Genomic DNA, 22,674 nt, shown 5'->3' on the forward strand with positions numbered 1-22,674 from the left:
ATAGTTTGTCATAAGATTGAACACTTTAAATAAGTAAATAAAAAATTCATTTTCTTGCAACGTGTTATAAAAGTCATGTCTGGATCATTTTGCGGCATCGAACTAGTCCGTAAATTTTGTTTTGTTGTTCAACGTAACGGAAACCGACCAAACGACAATTCAGTTCCGGTATCATAACAAACATAACGTAAACAGACTGAATTCCCATAAACTTTCCGCCTCAATTTTTATAAGATTTTTCTTTATATTTTGTTTTATCCGGTACAATAACGCACGTCACTGAAACCGACAAAATTCGCGTCAACTCTTTGGTTTTACCAATCTGCATAATATTTATTAGTAACGAATTCACTAACAAGCACGAACAAGAATTTTCTAAATTTTTTTGTTAGTAACGAATTCAATAACAAATTTCTTTAACAAAAGAATTGACGAAGAAATTTCAGTCGCAAGCGACTGGTAGTAACAAATTCACTGACTAGAACAAACAAAATAACTCGCACGAAAAAGAAAAATGAAATTTCGTTCCGTCCAAACTATGATATAGTAACAAATTCACCAACTAGCGAGCACAACAAAATAACAAACACGAACAAGAAATCAACGAACACAAATGGGTGTATATACAATAATACCATATATTAAAAACCAAGTACAACATCCAACATCCATAAATGCATTAACATATCCGATAACATATTTCATCATCCTAATGATTTCACACCAAAACAGACCGCGCTGATGTCCCTTTTTCCCACGTCTCGACACCCAAAAAACATCAGCAGACAACGTATCAACGTTTACTCCACAGGAGCATCCTCACCAGCTGGATCAACATCCTCGTACTCCACATCCTGTTCCTCAAACTTCACTCCAACCAGAAACCTAATGCTCACCTACAACACAACCACCCAAATGAACCAATATAGCCACCATTTGCATGATCAAGTATGCAACAAAACAACTATTTACATTTTAAGTTAACTATGAACAAAATTATCAAAAGAAGAGGGGGGGGGGGGGGGTTCATATAGGGCGACGGACCTAGACCCATACTCCTAAAAACAAATATATACACTTTTTGAGGAGTAATTTGTGAAATATAAAATATGTATATGTTTGTTTTAAAACATAAAAGTTTACAAAAAGATGTATATATTTAAAAAACAAGTTTATATATAACAAACCCATATATACACACTTTTTTGGGACAAATAATTGTGAAAAATAAAGTAAAAAATAAAATATGTATATATCTGTTTTAAAACATAAAGTTTAAAAAAATGTATATATTTAAAAACATAAGTTTATATAAAAAGCTTCATTTGTTTTATTTTAGAATAATTATAATAAACTAATAATAATAAAAAGTTTATTTATAAAATACCCAATTGATAATATTGTCAAATTATTTATCGACCCAATTAATAAAATTGTTAAATTATTTATCACATAATTAATGTGATCTTAGAAACCTTTTTTATTCCCGTTCCAAGCCCCGAAAAACGCTCTGAAAATTACCAAACATGACCCTCTTTTATGCCCGCCCAAGCGAAAAACGCTCTGAAAATTACCAAACATGACCCTCTTTTATGCCCGCCCAAGCCCAGAAGACGCCTGAAAGTCACCTGTTTAGGATCATAAACAGCAAATTCATTGTACTCAAGTACACTATCTTTATGTTGAGATGCAACCAAACTGCCACATGGCACTTTAATATCATCTTTCCAAACAAAATGTTCTTTCTCATCAGTTTTCTTCCTTCCTAATCCCATCACTCCAACCTTTTTATCTTCTAAAGACTTCACATCCTACAACATTATTATTATTATTATTATTATTATTGTTATTGTTGTTATTATTGTTATTATTACACACAAATATTGTCAACAACCAAATCACATACTAAAATAAAAAGATCATGCAAGAATATTCATGCATCCTACAACATTATTATTATTATTATTATTATTATTGTTATTGTTGTTATTATTGTTATTATTACACACAAATATTGTCAACAACCAAATCACATACTAAAAATAAAAAGATCATGCAAGAATATTCATGCATACCTCAGGCGGTGAGGTCATTTCCGTAATTTCATCCCCTAGAGAAGCAACTGCTAAAACTAGAAACCCCTCAGGCCTGTCCACTGCTGTATACCCAAACCGAGCAGCTTCAGCTGCCGCATCCGAACACACAATCGCCTTACCAAACTACAAGTACAAAACATGTATATTAGCATCAATAGACGACACACGTTAACACGAAGATGTTCTATATAGTTCTATACCATATATCCTGAAACCGGAAGCGTGCATACTGCTGGCAAGAACCCCTTGTGCAAGTGCCTTAGAAGATTCGAGCTTCTAGTACCTAAATGTTTTCACAAAGTCAAAATGAATGTTAAAATCTTTATTTTACACTTAATGTTTTTTTTTTTTGTTAAAATAAATCAAAATGACTGTTAAAATCTTTAATTTACACCAAGTTAAAATCTTTATTTTACATTTTTTTTAATATTTGTAACAAGTCAAAATGACTGTTAAAATCTTTATTTTACACTAAATGTTCTTTTGTTTTTCTTTTTTTTTTTTGTAATGATACCACACCATAAAAGAACCTTATTACCAAGTTAAAATCTTTATTTTACACTAATTGTTTTTTTTTTTTGATACTTACCACACCATAGAAGAACTTTATTAGGAAGCTTTTTGATTTCATCATATGAAGGGCCTGCACTCACTTCCACTTGAAAGATATTCTCCACAGTCACTCCATAGCTCTACAACCACAAAACCGGTAAGCTGACTTGGTCAACGACAACGCACATAACAAAACAAAACAACGGTAGTATCTTACAATTTCACCGACTTTCACTGGTTCATAGGTTTTCTCAAGATATTTAAGGATCATATTATAGTCTTCCGATTCCTTCTCTAACGGAGCAATCGAGCAACCTAGTTTATTGTACCGATTGGACAACGGATCATCAACCGTGCCACCACTCATATCCTCTATAATCCTCGACGCCACGTTTATGTCTCGGATGGTCTCAAGTGCAGATGCAGCCTAACATAGTAACATTAACCATAAACACGATGAATTCAAATATTCATATGGTCGTATAATAAATATAGTGTCGTTTTAACCGAATCTAGATTCTCACATGGTCTGCGAGCGCTTGATGATCAGTTAACACGAACGGCCTCGTCGAGTGCAACAAAGTAAACCATCTTTGACTAAAGTCTGACCACATAGCATCAGATTTTTGTTCTTTTTCCTTTGTATTCATCAGTTTCTCAATAAATTCTAGTAAAGTCTCCTCACCTGGTATAATAATATTATCTAATATTATTATCTACAACCGGGGAGCTGTTTAAAAATTTGAACTTGAATAATAATAATAATAATATTAATAATAATAATAATATAGTGTTTAATCTTAATTTACATTAATAATAATAATAATAATAACTTACATCTTTTGATATGCAAATCAGTAAGCATGGCTACAGGGAGGTCAGGTGCATCATGTCCAAGCTCCATTAAAGCATACCGGTAAATCTCTTGACCACACAACACTTTCATGAAGTTAGCCACCATCGGGTCGAGCTTGCAGTGAGCCGCAGCTGCCCCGAGCTGCCTTAAACCCAACCCGCCATATCTCACATCATATCCATCATCCTACATTACACACCCCATATTACGAACACTAGTATAATATACAAACATTAATATAATATGTATAATATACTAACCATGTCAACTGGGAAAAACTTATGCGGTTTCTTTTGGATTTTCTTCTCTTTTTCCCACGGCTCAAACTCGTTCCCGGTTAACTCTTCAAACAGTTTAGCAAACTCCTTGATAGCGTCGTCTACATTCTCCCATTCTTCGACGCGTTCTTCGGCCCGAGCGTCTGCACCAACTTTCCCTTTTTTCATGTACAAATGAAGACGGTTCTGCGGCACCATGATTAGTTGCATAACGCAAAACTCATTGACATGTCTACCCCTGTCGGAAACTGAAAACGCGCAGTTGTACAAGATCCCGTCTTTTTCGAAGATCACACCGCCTTCTTTGTCTAATTTGCTGTCTTTATGCACCCCTCTTTTACCATACATCTTAATCTACAAGAAACAAAATAATAAATAAATAAAACATGTTAAGATAACAGAATCCTGCTGGTATATGTTAAAAAGATGGGTTTAATCTTAATAATAATAATAATAATAAATCAATCTTAAGTTTTAAAAGATGTATTTAATCTTAATCTACAACAATAATAATATAACAATAATAATACTATAGTGTTCAATCTTAATCTATAATAACAATAATAAATAAAAAAATCTTAAGGTAAGAGAATCCTATTAGAATATGTTAAAAAGATAAGTATTTTGTGTTTACAAATAATAAATATAATAAATAAAAAAAATCTTAAGCTAACAGAATCCTATTAGAATAGGTTAAAAAGATTAAGTGTTTTGTGTTTACAAATAATAAAAAATAAAAAAATAAATCTTAAGATAACAGAATCCTATTAGAATATAAAAAAAATTAAAAAAATTAAGATAACAGAATCATATTAGAAAATGTTAAAAAGATTTAAGTGTTTTGTGTTTACTTCTGCATTTAGAGATTCAAGGGCCTCTTGGCTTGGATCCTGCATGTCCCATGGGATGCCTTTGCCATCAACAGCAAGATCAGAAACAACATCATAAGCGTCAAGAGGCTGTGGTTCTTGTTTTTCGATGCTGTCGTTCAACCACGCTTCACGGACAACCGGTATGCCTCGTTCCCTACTCGATACCAAATCAAAGTCACAACTTTTTACATAGTTCTAACAACAACATTTTGGAGTTGAGAATATGGTATGATACACTTACAATGCTTCGGTAACCTTCGATGAACCGCCTCGGTCTCGCTCCGATGGAGACACAACCAAACATGTCACCCCTAATGCCAAAAACAATAAGTTAATAATAATAATAATCTAGTAGATTTATTTAATGCTACTAATTCGGTACGAGTTCGTACCGATGACATGGTTGGCTACTTTTCCACCATGTTTTTCGATCTTCGTCTTCCAATATTGCTGCACAAGAACAATGTAAACCGTTTAATATTCAATCTTGACTTGAAGTATGATATGTAAAGACAGTGGTTAAAAGACTCATACATGGGTGTGTGTGAGTCGACCGGATAGCGATATGAGCATCCCTGTGAAGGGTTTTTCAGTGGCTTTTAACTCCCTCTTTGGTCTTCTTTTCGGGTCTTGATGCTTCTTCAGCAACTGAAGACCATGACAAAGAGATTAAAGCTGTTAAATCTATGCAAAAAGTAGGAATGAACAACTATTTACCGAAGCACGGTACCGACCGTGCACTATCAGTGGCCGTATCGGTATTCGTTTTTCATGTTTTCGGTATTATAATTATTATTATTTTGCAGAAAGTATAAATGAGCATTTTTTTTTATTGACACTTTCGGTATTATTATTATTTTGCAGAAAATGAGCATTTTTTTTACCAAAGCATGGTACCGACTGAACACTATTAGTGGTATTCGTTTTTCATGTTTTCGGTATTATTATTATTATTATTTTGCAGAAAGTATAAATGAGCATTTTTTTATTGGAACACTTTCGGTATTATTATTATTTTGCAGAAAATGAGCATTTTTTTTACCAAAGCACAGTACCGACTGAACACTGTCGGTGGTATTCGGTTTTCATGTTTTCGGTATTATTATTATTATTTTGCAAAAAGTATAAACAAAAATTTTCTTACCGAGGTAAGAATACCGACAGAACCTATACTATCGGTACTTGTTTTTCATGTTTTCGGTATTATTATTACTTTGCATAAAGTATAGATGAGCATATTTTTACCGAATTACGGTACCGACACAGAACACTATCACTATCTCGTAGTAGTATCGGTACTCGTTTTTCATACTTTCGGTATTAATTTTTTTTATCCGTAACAAATATGACAAAAAGTTTTCAACTTTTTCGGTGTTGGTACCACTCACTTTCGTCATATTTTCAATATCGGTACCAAAAACGAAAAACTTGGTATATATTGTTTCACTCATTTTTGACACGCAAAAACGCTACCGAACTCATCCGTAGCAAAAAAAAAAAAGAAAAGGCACGTAAAAAGATAAAATTACATCGAAAACGGCGGATTCCTCCACAAACTCCGGAAACTTGATCGGTTCATCAAGTCTAGGAGGATCCCGGGTACTATAAGTGCAAGTAGACCACTCACTATACGACCCTTTGCAGCTGTAAACTTGACCAGTACACTCCAATGTCCCACCACAACCCGGACACCCGCTTAATCCTCCGTAAAACAACATGTCTTGGCTGCAAAAATATTCAAAGTGAAAAGTTTATGTAATGCACATCCAACAGTTTTGTGTTATTGCCTACGAAATGTAAAGCATATTCATCGGTTAAGCTGAACACGACCCGTTCGGCATAAAAGATTACATTCACAACAAAATTTTAAAAAAAATACATGTAACAACAAAATTTAGAAAAAGTGTTTTTTTTCAGGTATTAGTACTTACAAAATTTACATTTACAACAAAAATTTTAAAAAAATAAATTATATAAAATACTTGCAATAAAATTAAAATAAAACTTATATATCGATCTATATCCAACTTACAATTTAATTATAAGATATTATGTGTCTAGCTTTAAACAAACAATTTACTTTATCAAATTACATTTACAACAAAAATAAATAAATTATATATAACACTTGCACTTACACAACAAAATTTTTAAAAATATATATATGTAACACTTACAATTTAATTATAAGATATTGTGTCTAGCTTTAACCAAACAAATATTATATTCCATTTACAACCAAAACATTTTTTTAAAAATTATATAACACTTACCACCAAATTTTTGAAAAAATATATATCTGTTGACACAATTTGATTATAAGATATTGTGTCAAGTTTTAAACAAACAATTATTAAATTCCATTTACAACGGAAAAAAAAAAGTTTTAAAAAATTATATATAACACTTGCGAAAAAATTATTAAAAAAATATATATGTAACACTTACAATTTAATTATAAGATACTGTGTCTAGTTTTAAACATAAAACAATTTACTTTATTAAAGAAAGCACATTTAAAAATAGCATGTCTATACAATAAGAAACAAAATAGATTAAACAAGTCAACCCGTGAACCTCAAGTGGGGCCGTCCAGCTATACAGGTTCACGGATTCAACTACAAAATTGTCCCTAAACACCGTTGTTCGCGGTTTTTTGTATTTACAACTTACCATCGTCCAACGACGTCGTCATCAGATCCAGAACTGTCGACGTCATTGGCTTCAAGGATTTCTCGCATTTGTTCGACCGAGAGATGCTGAGTTACGAGTTTACAAAACTTATCAAACTCGGCCACGACGGCGTTCACATGGCCGTTATGCGTGTCTTCAGCTTTCGGTTTCTTTGTCGGGTGATCATGTTCTTGTTTCTCTGCTTTTTGTTTCCTAGTCATGATGATCTTGTCTTCATCATGATTGTGTGATCTTGTTTCATGTACCTTCATGATTATTATTATTGTTATTATTATTATGATATTCTTAAGTTTTATAAAATGTATTAAGTTTTGTGCTTGAAGAATATATATAACATAAGGTTTAGTATAGGTGTAATGTTTAGGAGGTGGAGACAAAGAGAGTGTGACACGTGGATGTGTTGTGTCTTGTCCCTGGGTTAACACGTGTGCTAATGACTGACACGTGGTGTGTTTGATGTGCAAGTGACACGTGTGTGCTAAACATCTCACCGATTAATACATGGAAAGTGAGTATTGAGTAGTGTATAAAGATCAGTCAACCGATGTATATATACATCTTTTCATCTTTTGTATATTTGAAATAACGGTGATGTAACATTTAAATATATTTGAAAAAGCTTGTGTATAGTGGTAGGAAGACACTAGGTCTTTTATTATTTTTTGTAACGTAGGTTTGATTTTTGTTCTTATTATTTAGTTTTTAACGGTACCAGGTTATAATGGTAGACGATAAGGAGAGACAAGGCTAGTAGGCTGCGTTCATTGGATCATTTAACTGAACGAGTTTTATCTCACCGTACTGTCTACGCTCGTACCTTCGGGCGAGTGTTCACATGTGTTGGCCTTAAGTGAGGGTTTTTCCCAGATCAAAAGACGAGTATATCCGGATGTGATAAATTTAGCTAGTAATCCATTTACAGGAATTATTTGCCCAGGGTCGTCCATGAGAATTCACGTACCTGGGCCGAGCCGGAAAAATATGCCTTCTAAGCCTTAAGAGCATTCACAATCCATTCCCCATCCATATCCATATAATTACACTACAAAACACTACATTTTTTTCCTGTTTAATTAAATAATAATTTTTATATCTTTATTATTACAGTTTTCTCTCTCCTCTACTCACAACCAACTCAACAAATATTAAAAAATAAATAGGGACAAACAATGTTCCCTAAATGTTTCCCCAAATTTACAAAAAATCACAACATTTATCTATCCACCATATAATTTACACTCACAACCATTCAAAACTCTACCCTATAATTTACCAATCCCCCTCACATAATTATGGGGGATGGGTTGGGAATGCTCGAACGAGCTAAATAATGTAAATTATTTTTTTAAACGACGATTAAGGTTATAGTAAAAACCTAACAATTAGCAAAATTATAATATTAGAATGAGTTTATGACATAACAAATAGACTATAAAGTGTTTGGGACTTTGGGTATTATAAAAATGGGCTTATAAAAGTTCGGGAACTCTAATTATATATATATATAATATTAGAATTATTTTAGATTTTCGTGCCCCTAAAAAACACGTGCCCGGACGACCACATTGCTCTCAAAGCCTCCCCTGTATTTGCGTTAAAAAAATCAAAGTGTGCTTAGAGTTTTTGTGTTTCTCTTTTTGTGTCAATTCATTTGGTTGTACCATAGACCGTTATAAGAGTTGTTTTTATTGCAAGTTTTGGTTATATAACTAGGTTCTATTTCAATATACCATGATTGTAAAATGACAAGGTCACAAGACTAGTGGACGTTGGTCAACAATATATCATGCTTTTATGGATGCATATAGACCCCAACATACATGGTGTTCCACACTCCGTTGTGGATGCATATAGACTCCAACATACATGGTTCCGCACATGTGTACATGTCATACACACGGGTCATCGACATCAGCTCTGGTCACACATACGGGTTGCCAACATCAAACCCCCAAGCCTTCCAATCCATTAGCAACCCGGTAGATAAGCTTAAACAATGCAATATCAGCCCAAAATTTTATATGCAAAACACCAGGTAACAGATTCACATTAGAGAAACGATTAAAACCAACAGCCTACTCTGAATCGTAAAGAATATATATACAATTATATTTTGACATTGAATTCAAGCAAAACATATGTTATAACATTATCTAAACATGTTAATTAGGATTCAGTTGGTTCAATTTGCTCGGAAGTGGATGCATAAAAGACTCGACTGTTAAGGACTTAAGGTTGTGATATTATATTTCTAGCTTTGCGCGATACAAGTTGTTATGTAAAAGTGTAATACATTTGTTACAACATTTTTCAACTGATAATATAAGCTACCAGTTTTATCTACTTTCTTTTAACTATAATTTTCTAACTAATAATATTACTAATTGTAATTTGGTTTTCACTACAAAACTTGTGTACGTTTGATGGCAGGTATAAAAGAGGTAATACCTTCAAATTAATAGTTTTTTTAATCTTTAAAGCATTTAAATTTATATAATATATTATCTTAAATCTTAATCTTAAATATATATAAACGAAACCTCCTACATTCTCTAAGCTATCAGATTGCTTTAGTTGTAAATAGAGGTTTCTCATGCGTTTAACCCGAATTCACGGGTATGGGTCTCGTTAAACCCAGATTGCCCTTAAACGAGTTATAACATCTCATTATTATATTAAAAATTAATCTCACCAAATATTTGATATGAAAATCCTATAAAACATGGATATACTAAAAATTAATATCCGATTCTTTTTTAGAAAAAAAAAAGATATTTTTAATTAAGTATTGTTCTATAGTAAAAAAAATAAGTTGGTCATGATTCTCATCAAACCCAGATAGATTTTAAAAAGAGTTATAACGTCTCATTTATTTATAAAACCTTTTATTATCAAACTTAAGTACATTATTAACTTTATTGCAATAAATAAAATTAAAATCCTAAAAACTATATAAATATTAGTATAAATGAATAATGTAAAGCAATCTCGTTGGAATAAAAACTATTAAAAGAATAACCTTTTGAAAATTGTCGAGAATGGAAAGGGATTGGAATTTACGGTTAACAAATTGAAGTCATCAATTATTTCATGGATAAAAATATTTATATTTTTGGACGGTAATAAATATATTTACTCAACCCATTTAATTCACAAACGAAACGACTTACCAAATTCATTTGATTTAATAGAGGGGCTCGGTTTTTAGAAAGTGATTTAATAGAATATGATTTATTTTAAAAAAAATATTTAAGATATCATTACTATAAAGAGAAGACATGTAAAGAGAAGACAGACGACGAATCCTGTTAGATCCGTAGAAAACATAACTATGGAGGGGAGGAGGGGTAGAGGACGACCGAAATTGACTTGGGATGAGAGGATTAGGCAGGATTTGATAGACCTAAACCTCTCCGAGGACATGGTTGAGGATAGGAATTCGTGGAGAAGTAGAATTAAAGTTAAGGATTTTTAGAGAGAATTGAATACCTTAGGGCTTAGACTTAACTTATTTAGGTCACATACCATAATGGTATTTCCCTTACATATATTATTATTATTTTTATAATTATTATTAGCTTTTATATAGCTGTTAAACTGTGATCTTATTATTAATATTATTATAATTAGTAGTAGTTTTTATATAACTGTTAAACTTTGATTTCCTTTATTTTGCTTCATACACATGTACCTAGAGCCGAGGGTCTCTCTGGAAGCCACCTCTTTATTCCTTTGGATAGAGATACGGTGTGCCTACATCCCACCCTCCCCAAACCCTACTTATAGCTTTGCTGTCGGTGGGATTTTACTGGCATGATTGATTGATTGATTTAAGATATCATTTAATATATTTATTTTGAAACGTATATATTTTGCTTACAAATAGCACTTCTAAGTTCTAATCATTGTCTTAGAGAGAATACACAGATCAATATGTCCATGGAGTACCTTTCTTTAAACTCTTACAAAACTGTACTGTCTTTCTTAACCATTTTCTTGGTTACTTCCTCAGGTAATTAACAAAACACTCTTCATCCATTTATAAATTTTATTTTATATGTAGTCTACGTGTTGCAACTGAAATTGCAACATGTAGTTTCGTACAAAGGTCGTTAACCTATAGCGTACCAAACCATATTAAAGGCGTTCGGAAGATGAGTAATCGTCTGACTTCATAACTATATATTAAGTTAAAAACTATGCAACATATATAACTAATTAATTATGCATAAAGTTAAATAATTTTGCAATATATGTATATGTAACTAATTAAGCATGAGAAACCAATATGTCTACAAATATATTACAAAAGTTATAATAAAGGTCATTACGCTATTAACATACTTTTTATTATTGATTTATACTTTCGTGGTGAACAATACCTTTTATTAATAAAAGTTATAAGATATAGGGGTGAACAACTTAACCGTCATAACCGTTTAACCGAACCATAACCGACATAACCGATGGGTCGGTTTAATGAAATTTTAGAACCGTCAAATACGGGTCGGTTTTGGTTAAGAATAATTCTAAAACCGCCATAACCAAACTGACTCATTTATTTAACCAACAATATGCTTGAGATTAACTTCCACCAAGCATGTTGTTGGATAATATTATTTTGATGTTTTTGGTTCATTGATTTTTATCAAATTAAGTTGAATTTCATTATTGGATTATATAACTTCTTTTTTTGAAAACTTGGTATTAATATTAACGATTATATACTTTGTTAGATTATGTCATGTTATTTTTTGTAATAATTGGTACCAAACTTTTAAGCTAAATTACATTTTTTGGTTACGGTTAACCGACCCACTATAACCTACAAAACCGATTAACCATAACCGACATATCGGTTATGGTTATGGGTTTGGCTCAAAACCGCTCCAAACCGACCCATGCACACCCCTAATAAGGTATATTTTTGCAGCTTGGCGATTGTCAACGCCAAATTTTCCAGGAAGTTCTTCGCCAGAATGCTATCCAATTGATGATAATTATTGCACGAGTATTTGCAATAGTGTAGATGCATACTGTATTGACGAACAGTCATGTCTTTGTGATCCCGGAAATTTATTTCAACCAGCTCCATCAAGTTCACCAACGAATAACGACCAGTCTTTGTTTGAATGCGAAACTCAAGTTTGTAAGATTGCTTGTGAACCCAAAGATGGTTTTTGTGTAAATGGTATATGCCATTGTGCTAATTAAATTATATTTCAGTCGAGTTATATTTTTCAAGTAGTGTGATTCCCCTAGGGTTGACTAAGATTATTAATGAATTCGGAATGGGTTCGGTTTGTGTTCTATATCAGTTATAAAATCAAATTCAATACACGTTAGACAACCATATGATTTTTTGTGTTTAAAGTTCAACCTTTAAATTGTCTATTACTTGGAACTAAACTTGTCTAAAAACCGACTTGAAATACCATATATTCAACTACGTGCTTCAACAATTTTATAATTTTAATAGTTTCGAGTTTCCAATAGCTTCAACATATATCTTTTGAGATTATGTAATATACTAATATGGGAGAGTTCAAATAAAAACCACTAAGATACTTGAAACTCATGAAAACCACTTCCATACACTAAACTTTTAAAATTTTTATTTTTTTCAATTTTTATATGCTATTAGTATTTACCAAAACCAAAAAGAAATAAAAGCATACATGGTTCACAAAAATACATATGTAGCTCGTAATTTCAGAAAATGTATACATGTACTTACGCAAGCTACATATTTTTATAATTCTTTTTTTTTGGCAAAGATTAATGACATAAATAAAATAAAAAAACACAAATTGTTTAACAATTGGTTCTCACAAGTTTTCAATTTAACTGCGGTTTCTATTGAAACCCTTCTCTGCACATTCAAGTAATCAAGCGGAGATAACCTAATATAAAAATCTATTATAGTGGTAAATAACTTTTTAACTAATTACATTCGAGTCTTTTACCCGAATACCTATCTTATTACCCGTAAAAAAATCCGCATAATTTCATTTTCTTTTATAGGGTTTGAAATTTTTTTCCCATCCCTACTTATATTCAATTCAGAAATTTTCTTATAATAAACTCCAAATAAGAAGTGTTATAGTTGGAGTAGTTGGACACCTTTTTTATTTCAACCTTCAATAGTAGACTTTTCATCGATTTAACCCTTTTGTTCACATTTAAAAAGATAAAATGATGAAATAAAAGAGAGGTGGAAGAATGCCGTTGATATCGGAGATGTTGATTTTTGCTTGATTGGACACTTTTGTTACTCGTGACAACCCCTCTTTGGTTATTGATTTTTATTAATAGCTATATATTGCAAAATAAATAAAATAATTATTATGATTTGAAATTAAGTGTGTTTAACCAACGAAAATATAGTACGTGGACGGTTAAACGTAAAGAAAAAGTGAATTTTAATAATCGAAATTTTGATCTATTGACCGAGATTAATCTTAACTCAGGAAATATTTACCGATAGTTCCAACTTTGTAACATCCCGAAATTTCAAAGGTAATATTAATTACATTACTTATTAATAGATGGGAAGTTTACTCGGGTTATCAGGGAATAAATAAAAGAATAGGAGTTGGTATGGGTCGGGCTAATGTCGGGTAATGGAAGTGGGTTATGGACTTGGGTTAATTGAGATAGGTTAAATGAGAATGGGATTTCAGGGATATAAATACCCCCAAAATCCCAAAATATCTCATTTTCTCACCAAACTCCCTAACACACACTCCTTACACCCTCAAAACACACACATTCTAACCGATCAAGATTCGGAGCCGAGACCCGAGGTTTTGTTGATAGATCTGCGTTGGTAAGGTAAGAACATATCCAACAAAGCTAATATTACTGAAAATGGTTAGGATTGGATGGGTTAAACCGGACCCGAACCCAAACTGCCCAAATCGGACCTCTAAAACGTCGATTTTAGGCCGATTTGATGGTTAGGGTTTGTAGGCGCCGATCATACGATTCCGTGGGTACCAAAATCGAGTTATTTGGCTAAGAAACGAAGGAGTTATGGGCAAACAGATCTGCAGCGCGACAACTTCGCCTTTATCTGGGCAACTTCGCCTTCAAGCGATGAACTTCGCCTGCAAGCTAAGTTCGCCTGATGAACTTCGCCTGCAAGCCAAGTTCGCCTGATAAGTTCGCCTGAAGCCAAGTTCGCCTGATGGCAACTTCGCCTAAATGGTAACTTCGCCTAAAAGCCAAGTTCGCCTAAGGTTTAACTTCGCCTGAAGCCAAGTTCGCCTAAGGTTTAACTTCGCCTGAAGCCAAGTTCGCCTGAGGTTTAACTTCGCCTAAAAGCCAAGTTCGCCTGAGGTTTAACTTCGCCTGAAGCCAAGTTCGCCTAAGGTTTAACTTCGCCTGAAGCCAAGTTCGCCTAAGGTTTAACTTCGCCTGAAGCCAAGTTCGCCTAAGGTTTAACTTCGCCTGAAGCTAAGTTCGCCCGAAGGGTTAACTTCGCCTAAAGCCAAGTTTGATTAGAAAATAAATTATAAAGCGATAAGTTAAAGTAAGCTAATACTAGGCCACCAGATTAGGTCAGGCGAGTATTGATACGTGTAACTTGTACAGTTAGCCGAGCTCAGTTAAAGAAGGGATTTACAGCTCTCAGAAAAAGAAGCAGTATTCAGGTGAGTTTCTAGCCCCATTCCTTGTTATGTTTTCGGGGCTGTGTGCATACTCGATGTGTTGTTAATACATTTATCCTAAGTGATAAGTGTATGTCATATGTGAAATGTGTGATAGATATGAATGACTGTTTGTCGGTACGCGAACGATCTTCGGATATTGCGCGTACTGTCAGGTTAAAAATAAAGGTACGAATATTATATATCGTAGATGTATGAATGTTCAAATGAATACTTGTCGGGGCGTGAACGATCTTCGGATATTGCACGTAACGACAAGGGGTATGGTTGTTAATGAATGAGGTAAAGAATGCCTAGAGTGTTCTTATGTTATAATGTAAGTATGTGTGTATAGGTACACGAATGGTATGTGATATGTGTGATATGTATGAATGATTGCTTGATGGTACGTGAACGATCTTCGGATATTGTACGTACTGTCAGGTTGTAACGTTATAAATATGGTAAGTATGATATGTATGTTTATGTATATGAACGTAATAAAGTTAATAAAAGAAGGAAATGACGGTTGTATGGTTGTATAGTCACGAAAAGGGTACCGAGCCCTAATAATACTCGAGGTAGGATGTATGGTTGTATGGTAATGAAGAGGGAATCGAACCCTACTAATATTCGAAAACCAAGGGACCAGACCCTTATAATATCTGTGATGTTAGGGACCAGACCCTTATAATATCTGTGATGTTAGGGACCAGACCCTTATAATATCTGTGATGTTAGGGACCAGACCCTTATAATATCTGTGATGTTAGGGACCAGACCCTTATAATATCTGTGATGATAGGGACCAGACCCTTATAATATCTGTGATGTTAGGGACCAGACCCTTATAATATCTGTGATGATAGGGACCAGACCCTTATAATATCTGTGATGTTAGGGAATCGAACCCTTCTAATATTCGAAAACTAGGGACCAGACCCTTATAATATCTGTGAGGTTATAGGGCGAAAGGCTCTTTAAAACGTATGATTATGAATGTAAAGAAAGTATGTAAGTAAGAAAGAAAGTATGTAAGTAAGAAAGAAAGTATGTAAGTAAGAATGATGGTATGAGTACTTATGTGTGTATGAAAGAAAGTTATGAGGTTAAGTACGTATGTATGTAAGAAGGTATTGCATGATATTGTATGATTAACTAGAACTCACTCAGCGTAGCTGACTTTTAGTATGCACGCAGGTGAGCTGATTATAGAGTTAGCATGAGGATGACACACAGCATGGATTGAACGGCTGGCATCTGAAGAAAGAAGTAAAGATGTTTTAAATATAAAGTTTTGTGTTATGGTATCAAAGAAAAGATTTAATGTTTGGTAACAAATGATTGATGTTTTATATTCCGCGAAAAGTTTTAATAAACTCTGATTTGAAGAACTGTGTTTATGAGTAAATCCGACGCTAAAGTAGGGTCACCGGGTTCGGGGCCTTACAAGTTGGTATCAGAGCATAAGTTCGAGAGATTTAAGCATCCTACATGCTTAGACTCGAACAGAAAATGGGATTTAAGTAAGAAAGGAAAGAAGATGCCAGTTCAAGAATGCCATGTGTCGCTCAAGCAAGATCAGTAAAGGTAAAGTGTATGATTAAATGATATATGTTAATGAGAAAGAAAGGATATGTGAACGATAGGGATAGGAATAATTGATTGTTTGATTTGACTAACTGCTTAAGTAGAACCAGCACAAATAGACTCATAAAGGGAAGTGTATAGGACACGGAAAGCAATGTGATCAGCTAGTCACTGCTGGCCACTGTTATTACCTGTTAGCCTTGCTATCCTTGTACTAGATAGTTCCTTGAGTGATGATGTTTGTGTTTTCCCTTAGAATACTAATGGCTGGAGCAAAAAGGTTTGTTGGTAAGGGAGGTCACACTGGACGTCCTCTTGGAATACGCGTTGTCCGAGAACCTTCTGAAGAACTAGTTACTACCACGAAAAAGGATAAAAGTGAAACTTTGCAAGGACCAAGCAGCAATGAAGGGTATCAGCTGGATCCTGTTACTCAATTTGCCATTTCTTACGCTGTGGCTGCTGCAGAGAAGAAATTTCGTACTGACAAGTCTGCCGAAAACCATGCAAGGGCCACTGAGAAGGCAGGAGGAGACGGAAAGAAGGGTGATGATTATAAGGGAGGAGCGAAAGGAACCAAAGGATCTGTAGATGTCGTGGAGTATGCGGGGAAGAAGATACTAAAGGTCGCGGGAAGGGAAACATGCAAAGTGTGCGGGAAGATGCACCTAGGAGAATGCAAGGCTGGTCCAAATCAGTGCTACCGATGTGGGAAGAAGGGACACATAACTCGTGATTGCACCGAGAACCAGAAATGTTATAAGTGTGGTAAGTCGAGTCACTTAGCTAGGGATTGTGGGGGAGCAAGAACGGTGGGGGAAAAGAAGAAAAAGAACCCAACTCCAGAACCAGAGGAAGCCGATGAGGTGGATCCACGCAAAAAGAAGGCAAGGCAAGAGGGGTTCACTGCTTGTGAAAAATGTGGGAAGAGACACCCCGGAGAGTGCAGAAAGGGATTAGGTGTTTGCTACAGGTGTGGAAGAGCAGGACATTCCTCTGGGGAATGTGATGATTACCATAGGTGTCACAACTGTGGAGGACGTGGGCACCTAGCAAGGGATTGCAAGAAGCCAAAGGAAGGACATGAAGGAGAAAAGAAGGAGAAGAAATGGGCTACCTCTGCTAAGCGGTCTGGCGAGATGGTGACAACAACTGATGAGAGGAAGGCCAAGGTTGGGAACAAGGATGCGTGTAAGACATGTGGGCGAGTGCACCAGGGAGAATGTAAGACTGGGACAGACAGGTGCTATCGGTGTGGAAAGAGTGGGCATTATTCTCGAGAATGCCCTGATCGTCCAAAGTGCTTCAATTGCGGAAAAGCTGACCACATGGCTAGGGATTGCAAGGAATCAGGGGCGGTAGGTGCGAAAGGATGAAGACTTTGGGAAACTGCAGAGAGGAACACCTGATGAAGGAATAATTGCTCATGCAATGGTTTATTTAAATTACTTTTGCTTAAGAACTTGTTTTGTGTTAAGGTTTAAAACTTATGTTTATCTGTGGCGTGTAATTATTTTGAGTTTGGTTAAGAATGATTATTATGTTATGGTGAAATGTTGTTTTAGACAATAGTGTTAAAAGTACTAATCGAAACCCTTAGAAGGATGAGATGAGTCTTGGTGCATCGAGGGTCTCATGGACAAGCTACCTTAAATAGCTAAAACACATGACCACCATTCGATGGCTGTAAAGTCGGAAGTAGGAAGGGTAACTCAGAAAGCGAAGGCAATTCTATAAAACGTGTATATGTAAGAAGTTTTCCTTTTATAGGGAATAAGTTAGGTTTCGGGGACGAAACCTCTTTAAGGAGGGAAGACTTGTAACATCCCGAAATTTCAAAGGTAATATTAATTACATTACTTATTAATAGATGGGAAGTTTACTCGGGTTATCAGGGAATAAATAAAAGAATAGGAGTTGGTATGGGTCGGGCTAATGTCGGGTAATGGAAGTGGGTTATGGACTTGGGTTAATTGAGATAGGTTAAATGAGAATGGGATTTCAGGGATATAAATACCCCCAAAATCCCAAAATATCTCATTTTCTCACCAAACTCCCTAACACACACTCCTTACACCCTCAAAACACACACATTCTAACCGATCAAGATTCGGAGCCGAGACCCGAGGTTTTGTTGATAGATCTGCGTTGGTAAGGTAAGAACATATCCAACAAAGCTAATATTACTGAAAATGGTTAGGATTGGATGGGTTAAACCGGACCCGAACCCAAACTGCCCAAATCGGACCTCTAAAACGTCGATTTTAGGCCGATTTGATGGTTAGGGTTTGTAGGCGCCGATCATACGATTCCGTGGGTACCAAAATCGAGTTATTTGGCTAAGAAACGAAGGAGTTATGGGCAAACAGATCTGCAGCGCGACAACTTCGCCTTCATCTGGGCAACTTCGCCTTCAAGCGATGAACTTCGCCTGCAAGCTAAGTTCGCCTGATGAACTTCGCCTGCAAGCCAAGTTCGCCTGATAAGTTCGCCTGAAGCCAAGTTCGCCTGATGGCAACTTCGCCTAAATGGTAACTTCGCCTAAAAGCCAAGTTCGCCTAAGGTTTAACTTCGCCTGAAGCCAAGTTCGCCTAAGGTTTAACTTCGCCTGAAGCCAAGTTCGCCTGAGGTTTAACTTCGCCTAAAAGCCAAGTTCGCCTGAGGTTTAACTTCGCCTGAAGCCAAGTTCGCCTAAGGTTTAACTTCGCCTGAAGCCAAGTTCGCCTAAGGTTTAACTTCGCCTGAAGCCAAGTTCGCCTAAGGTTTAACTTCGCCTGAAGCTAAGTTCGCCCGAAGGGTTAACTTCGCCTAAAGCCAAGTTTGATTAGAAAATAAATTATAAAGCGATAAGTTAAAGTAAGCTAATACTAGGCCACCAGATTAGGTCAGGCGAGTATTGATACGTGTAACTTGTACAGTTAGCCGAGCTCAGTTAAAGAAGGGATTTACAGCTCTCAGAAAAAGAAGCAGTATTCAGGTGAGTTTCTAGCCCCATTCCTTGTTATGTTTTCGGGGCTGTGTGCATACTCGATGTGTTGTTAATACATTTATCCTAAGTGATAAGTGTATGTCATATGTGAAATGTGTGATAGATATGAATGACTGTTTGTCGGTACGCGAACGATCTTCGGATATTGCGCGTACTGTCAGGTTAAAAATAAAGGTACGAATATTATATATCGTAGATGTATGAATGTTCAAATGAATACTTGTCGGGGCGTGAACGATCTTCGGATATTGCACGTAACGACAAGGGGTATGGTTGTTAATGAATGAGGTAAAGAATGCCTAGAGTGTTCTTATGTTATAATGTAAGTATGTGTGTATAGGTACACGAATGGTATGTGATATGTGTGATATGTATGAATGATTGCTTGATGGTACGTGAACGATCTTCGGATATTGTACGTACTGTCAGGTTGTAACGTTATAAATATGGTAAGTATGATATGTATGTTTATGTATATGAACGTAATAAAGTTAATAAAAGAAGGAAATGACGGTTGTATGGTTGTATAGTCACGAAAAGGGTACCGAGCCCTAATAATACTCAAGGTAGGATGTATGGTTGTATGGTAATGAAGAGGGAATCGAACCCTACTAATATTCGAAAACCAAGGGACCAGACCCTTATAATATCTGTGATGTTAGGGACCAGACCCTTATAATATCTGTGATGTTAGGGACCAGACCCTTATAATATCTGTGATGTTAGGGACCAGACCCTTATAATATCTGTGATGTTAGGGACCAGACCCTTATAATATCTGTGATGTTAGGGACCAGACCCTTATAATATCTGTGATGATAGGGACCAGACCCTTATAATATCTGTGATGTTAGGGACCAGACCCTTATAATATCTGTGATGATAGGGACCAGACCCTTATAATATCTGTGATGTTAGGGAATCGAACCCTTCTAATATTCGAAAACTAGGGACCAGACCCTTATAATATCTGTGAGGTTATAGGGCGAAAGGCTCTTTAAAACGTATGATTATGAATGTAAAGAAAGTATGTAAGTAAGAAAGAAAGTATGTAAGTAAGAAAGAAAGTATGTAAGTAAGAATGATGGTATGAGTACTTATGTGTGTATGAAAGAAAGTTATGAGGTTAAGTACGTATGTATGTAAGAAGGTATTGCATGATATTGTATGATTAACTAGAACTCACTCAGCGTAGCTGACTTTTAGTATGCACGCAGGTGAGCTGATTATAGAGTTAGCATGAGGATGACACACGGCATGGATTGAACGGCTGGCATCTGAAGAAAGAAGTAAAGATGTTTTAAATATAAAGTTTTGTGTTATGGTATCAAAGAAAAGATTTAATGTTTGGTAACAAATGATTGATGTTTTATATTCCGCGAAAAGTTTTAATAAACTCTGATTTGAAGAACTGTGTTTATGAGTAAATCCGACGCTAAAGTAGGGTCACCGGGTTCGGGGCCTTACAAACTTTGAAGACGTTTTTTTAACGATCTTGTACTAATTTAAAGTTAACCCAGTTAGTTTTTGCTATTCTGGACTATCACGTAACCAATCCACATTATCAAAAACTGTCACGTAAACAAATCACATCATCAAAACTTTGACTTATTTGTCATATAAGTAGTCCACGTAATCAAAACTTTTATTTTGCATAAGTAGTCAACCTCAGCAAAACCGAACTGGGTTAACTTTCAATTAGTATGGGATCGTTGGAAAAGATATGTCTAAATTTGAGACTGGTTGTAAACATTTTTTTAAGTTTGAATTAACAACGACCGATATGTAAAAGTTGCGATTATTCAAATCTAATTTTTCGAAGTAGAATGAAGTTATGTTGCATTCTTTTAATCATCCATAAATACTACATTTGATTCAATATTCGATTCATGCCTCAGCATTGGACGGACTATCCAACTAGTGAAAGCCTCAGCATTGGCTAACATGAATCCTCTAATTGGGTTACCAGCTTAATTCACCATATACACTCGTCTTTTGATCGGGGAAAACCCTCTCCCGAAGGCACGACAATGTGGTGAGATAAAGCACGTTCAGTTCATGAATCCAACTAGTGAAAGCCTCATACTAGCCTAGTCTCGCATAATCACCCTGATGTATTTGTATTTATGATGATGAGAGACTAGGCTAGTATGAGGCTTTCACTAGTTGGATTCATGAACTGAACGTGCTTTATCTCACCACATTGTCGTGCCTTCGGGAGAGGGTTTTCCCCGATCAAAAGACGAGTGTATACCTATATGGTGAATTAAGCTGGTAACCCAATTAGAGGATTCATGTTGGCCATTTAAAAAAGAAGTTACTAACAATCTTATCTTACTACTCTAATAAAAGGCTACTATATTTTGTCACTTGTCATCCTCTCATCACTCCTCACTTTTTTAACCCATATTTACTAATTTAACCCATATTCACTAAAATGGTATTAATTCAGATCAACCCGCCCAACTAATATTATCCGGATCTGTATATTTTTCAATCAATTTGTTTCCCCTTCCAAATAAAAAAACCCTACGCTGCAGACCCTCAATCAGGCATCGTGACCCCTTCGTTGACAATCCGCCATTACTTCGCTGCCTTCTCCCTTATCTGATTAAACCTACGGGATTGTTCGTCTCCACCGCTGCTATCGTTCATCTCCACCGTTGCTTCAGATCGTTCCATTCTCTCTTATTGTTAGGTAAATTTACACAACCCGACTTTATCACTGTTGGCGCCTACCGTGAATCATGGGGTGAGATTAAAAGAAGGGAAAACAGACCTTTGAATTTTATTTGGTGGTGTTATCTAAATGTTTGGTTGATGATGATTGTTATCGAATATGTTTTTAATTAATATATTATCTTCACATATCTTTTTAATTAATATGTATATAGTGTCCGTTCTAATGCTTTTTGTCATCATGATATCATGTTTGTTAATAATAAAGTTATTTAAATTATAACCATAATCAGGACTTAGGATGTTGGTGAGTGGACTATCCATATATGGATTCACAGCAATGGCAATTCACTATCTAATGCTGATCAGCTTCGTGGAGTATCCATTCCCGATATTCATTATGTTGGGTAACCTAA

General features: G+C 35.0%; 1 protein-coding gene across 1 annotated transcript; it reads right to left on the minus strand.

Moving 5' to 3' along the window:
- Window positions 1-800: 800 nt before the first annotated feature.
- On the minus strand, window positions 801-7,637 carry LOC143549456 (protein ADP-ribosyltransferase PARP3-like). The gene is made up of 15 exons (XM_077040353.1): window positions 7,328-7,637; window positions 6,184-6,379; window positions 5,189-5,302; window positions 5,047-5,104; window positions 4,896-4,965; window positions 4,634-4,808; window positions 3,765-4,136; window positions 3,486-3,690; window positions 3,173-3,333; window positions 2,866-3,075; window positions 2,686-2,788; window positions 2,297-2,379; window positions 2,076-2,219; window positions 1,629-1,811; window positions 801-896 (listed from the first exon to the last, which is right to left on the minus strand). Exons 1-15 carry the CDS (start codon window positions 7,597-7,599, stop codon window positions 801-803), a joined length of 2,442 nt encoding a protein of 813 aa, XP_076896468.1. The 5' UTR covers window positions 7,600-7,637.
- Window positions 7,638-22,674: the final 15,037 nt, after the last annotated feature.

The sequence above is a fragment of the Bidens hawaiensis genome, unplaced genomic scaffold (assembly GCF_021521415.1).
Source record: "Bidens hawaiensis isolate Kalapana, Puna unplaced genomic scaffold, B.hawaiensis_p1.1 tig00015564_1, whole genome shotgun sequence".
Taxonomy (NCBI): domain Eukaryota; kingdom Viridiplantae; phylum Streptophyta; class Magnoliopsida; order Asterales; family Asteraceae; genus Bidens; species Bidens hawaiensis.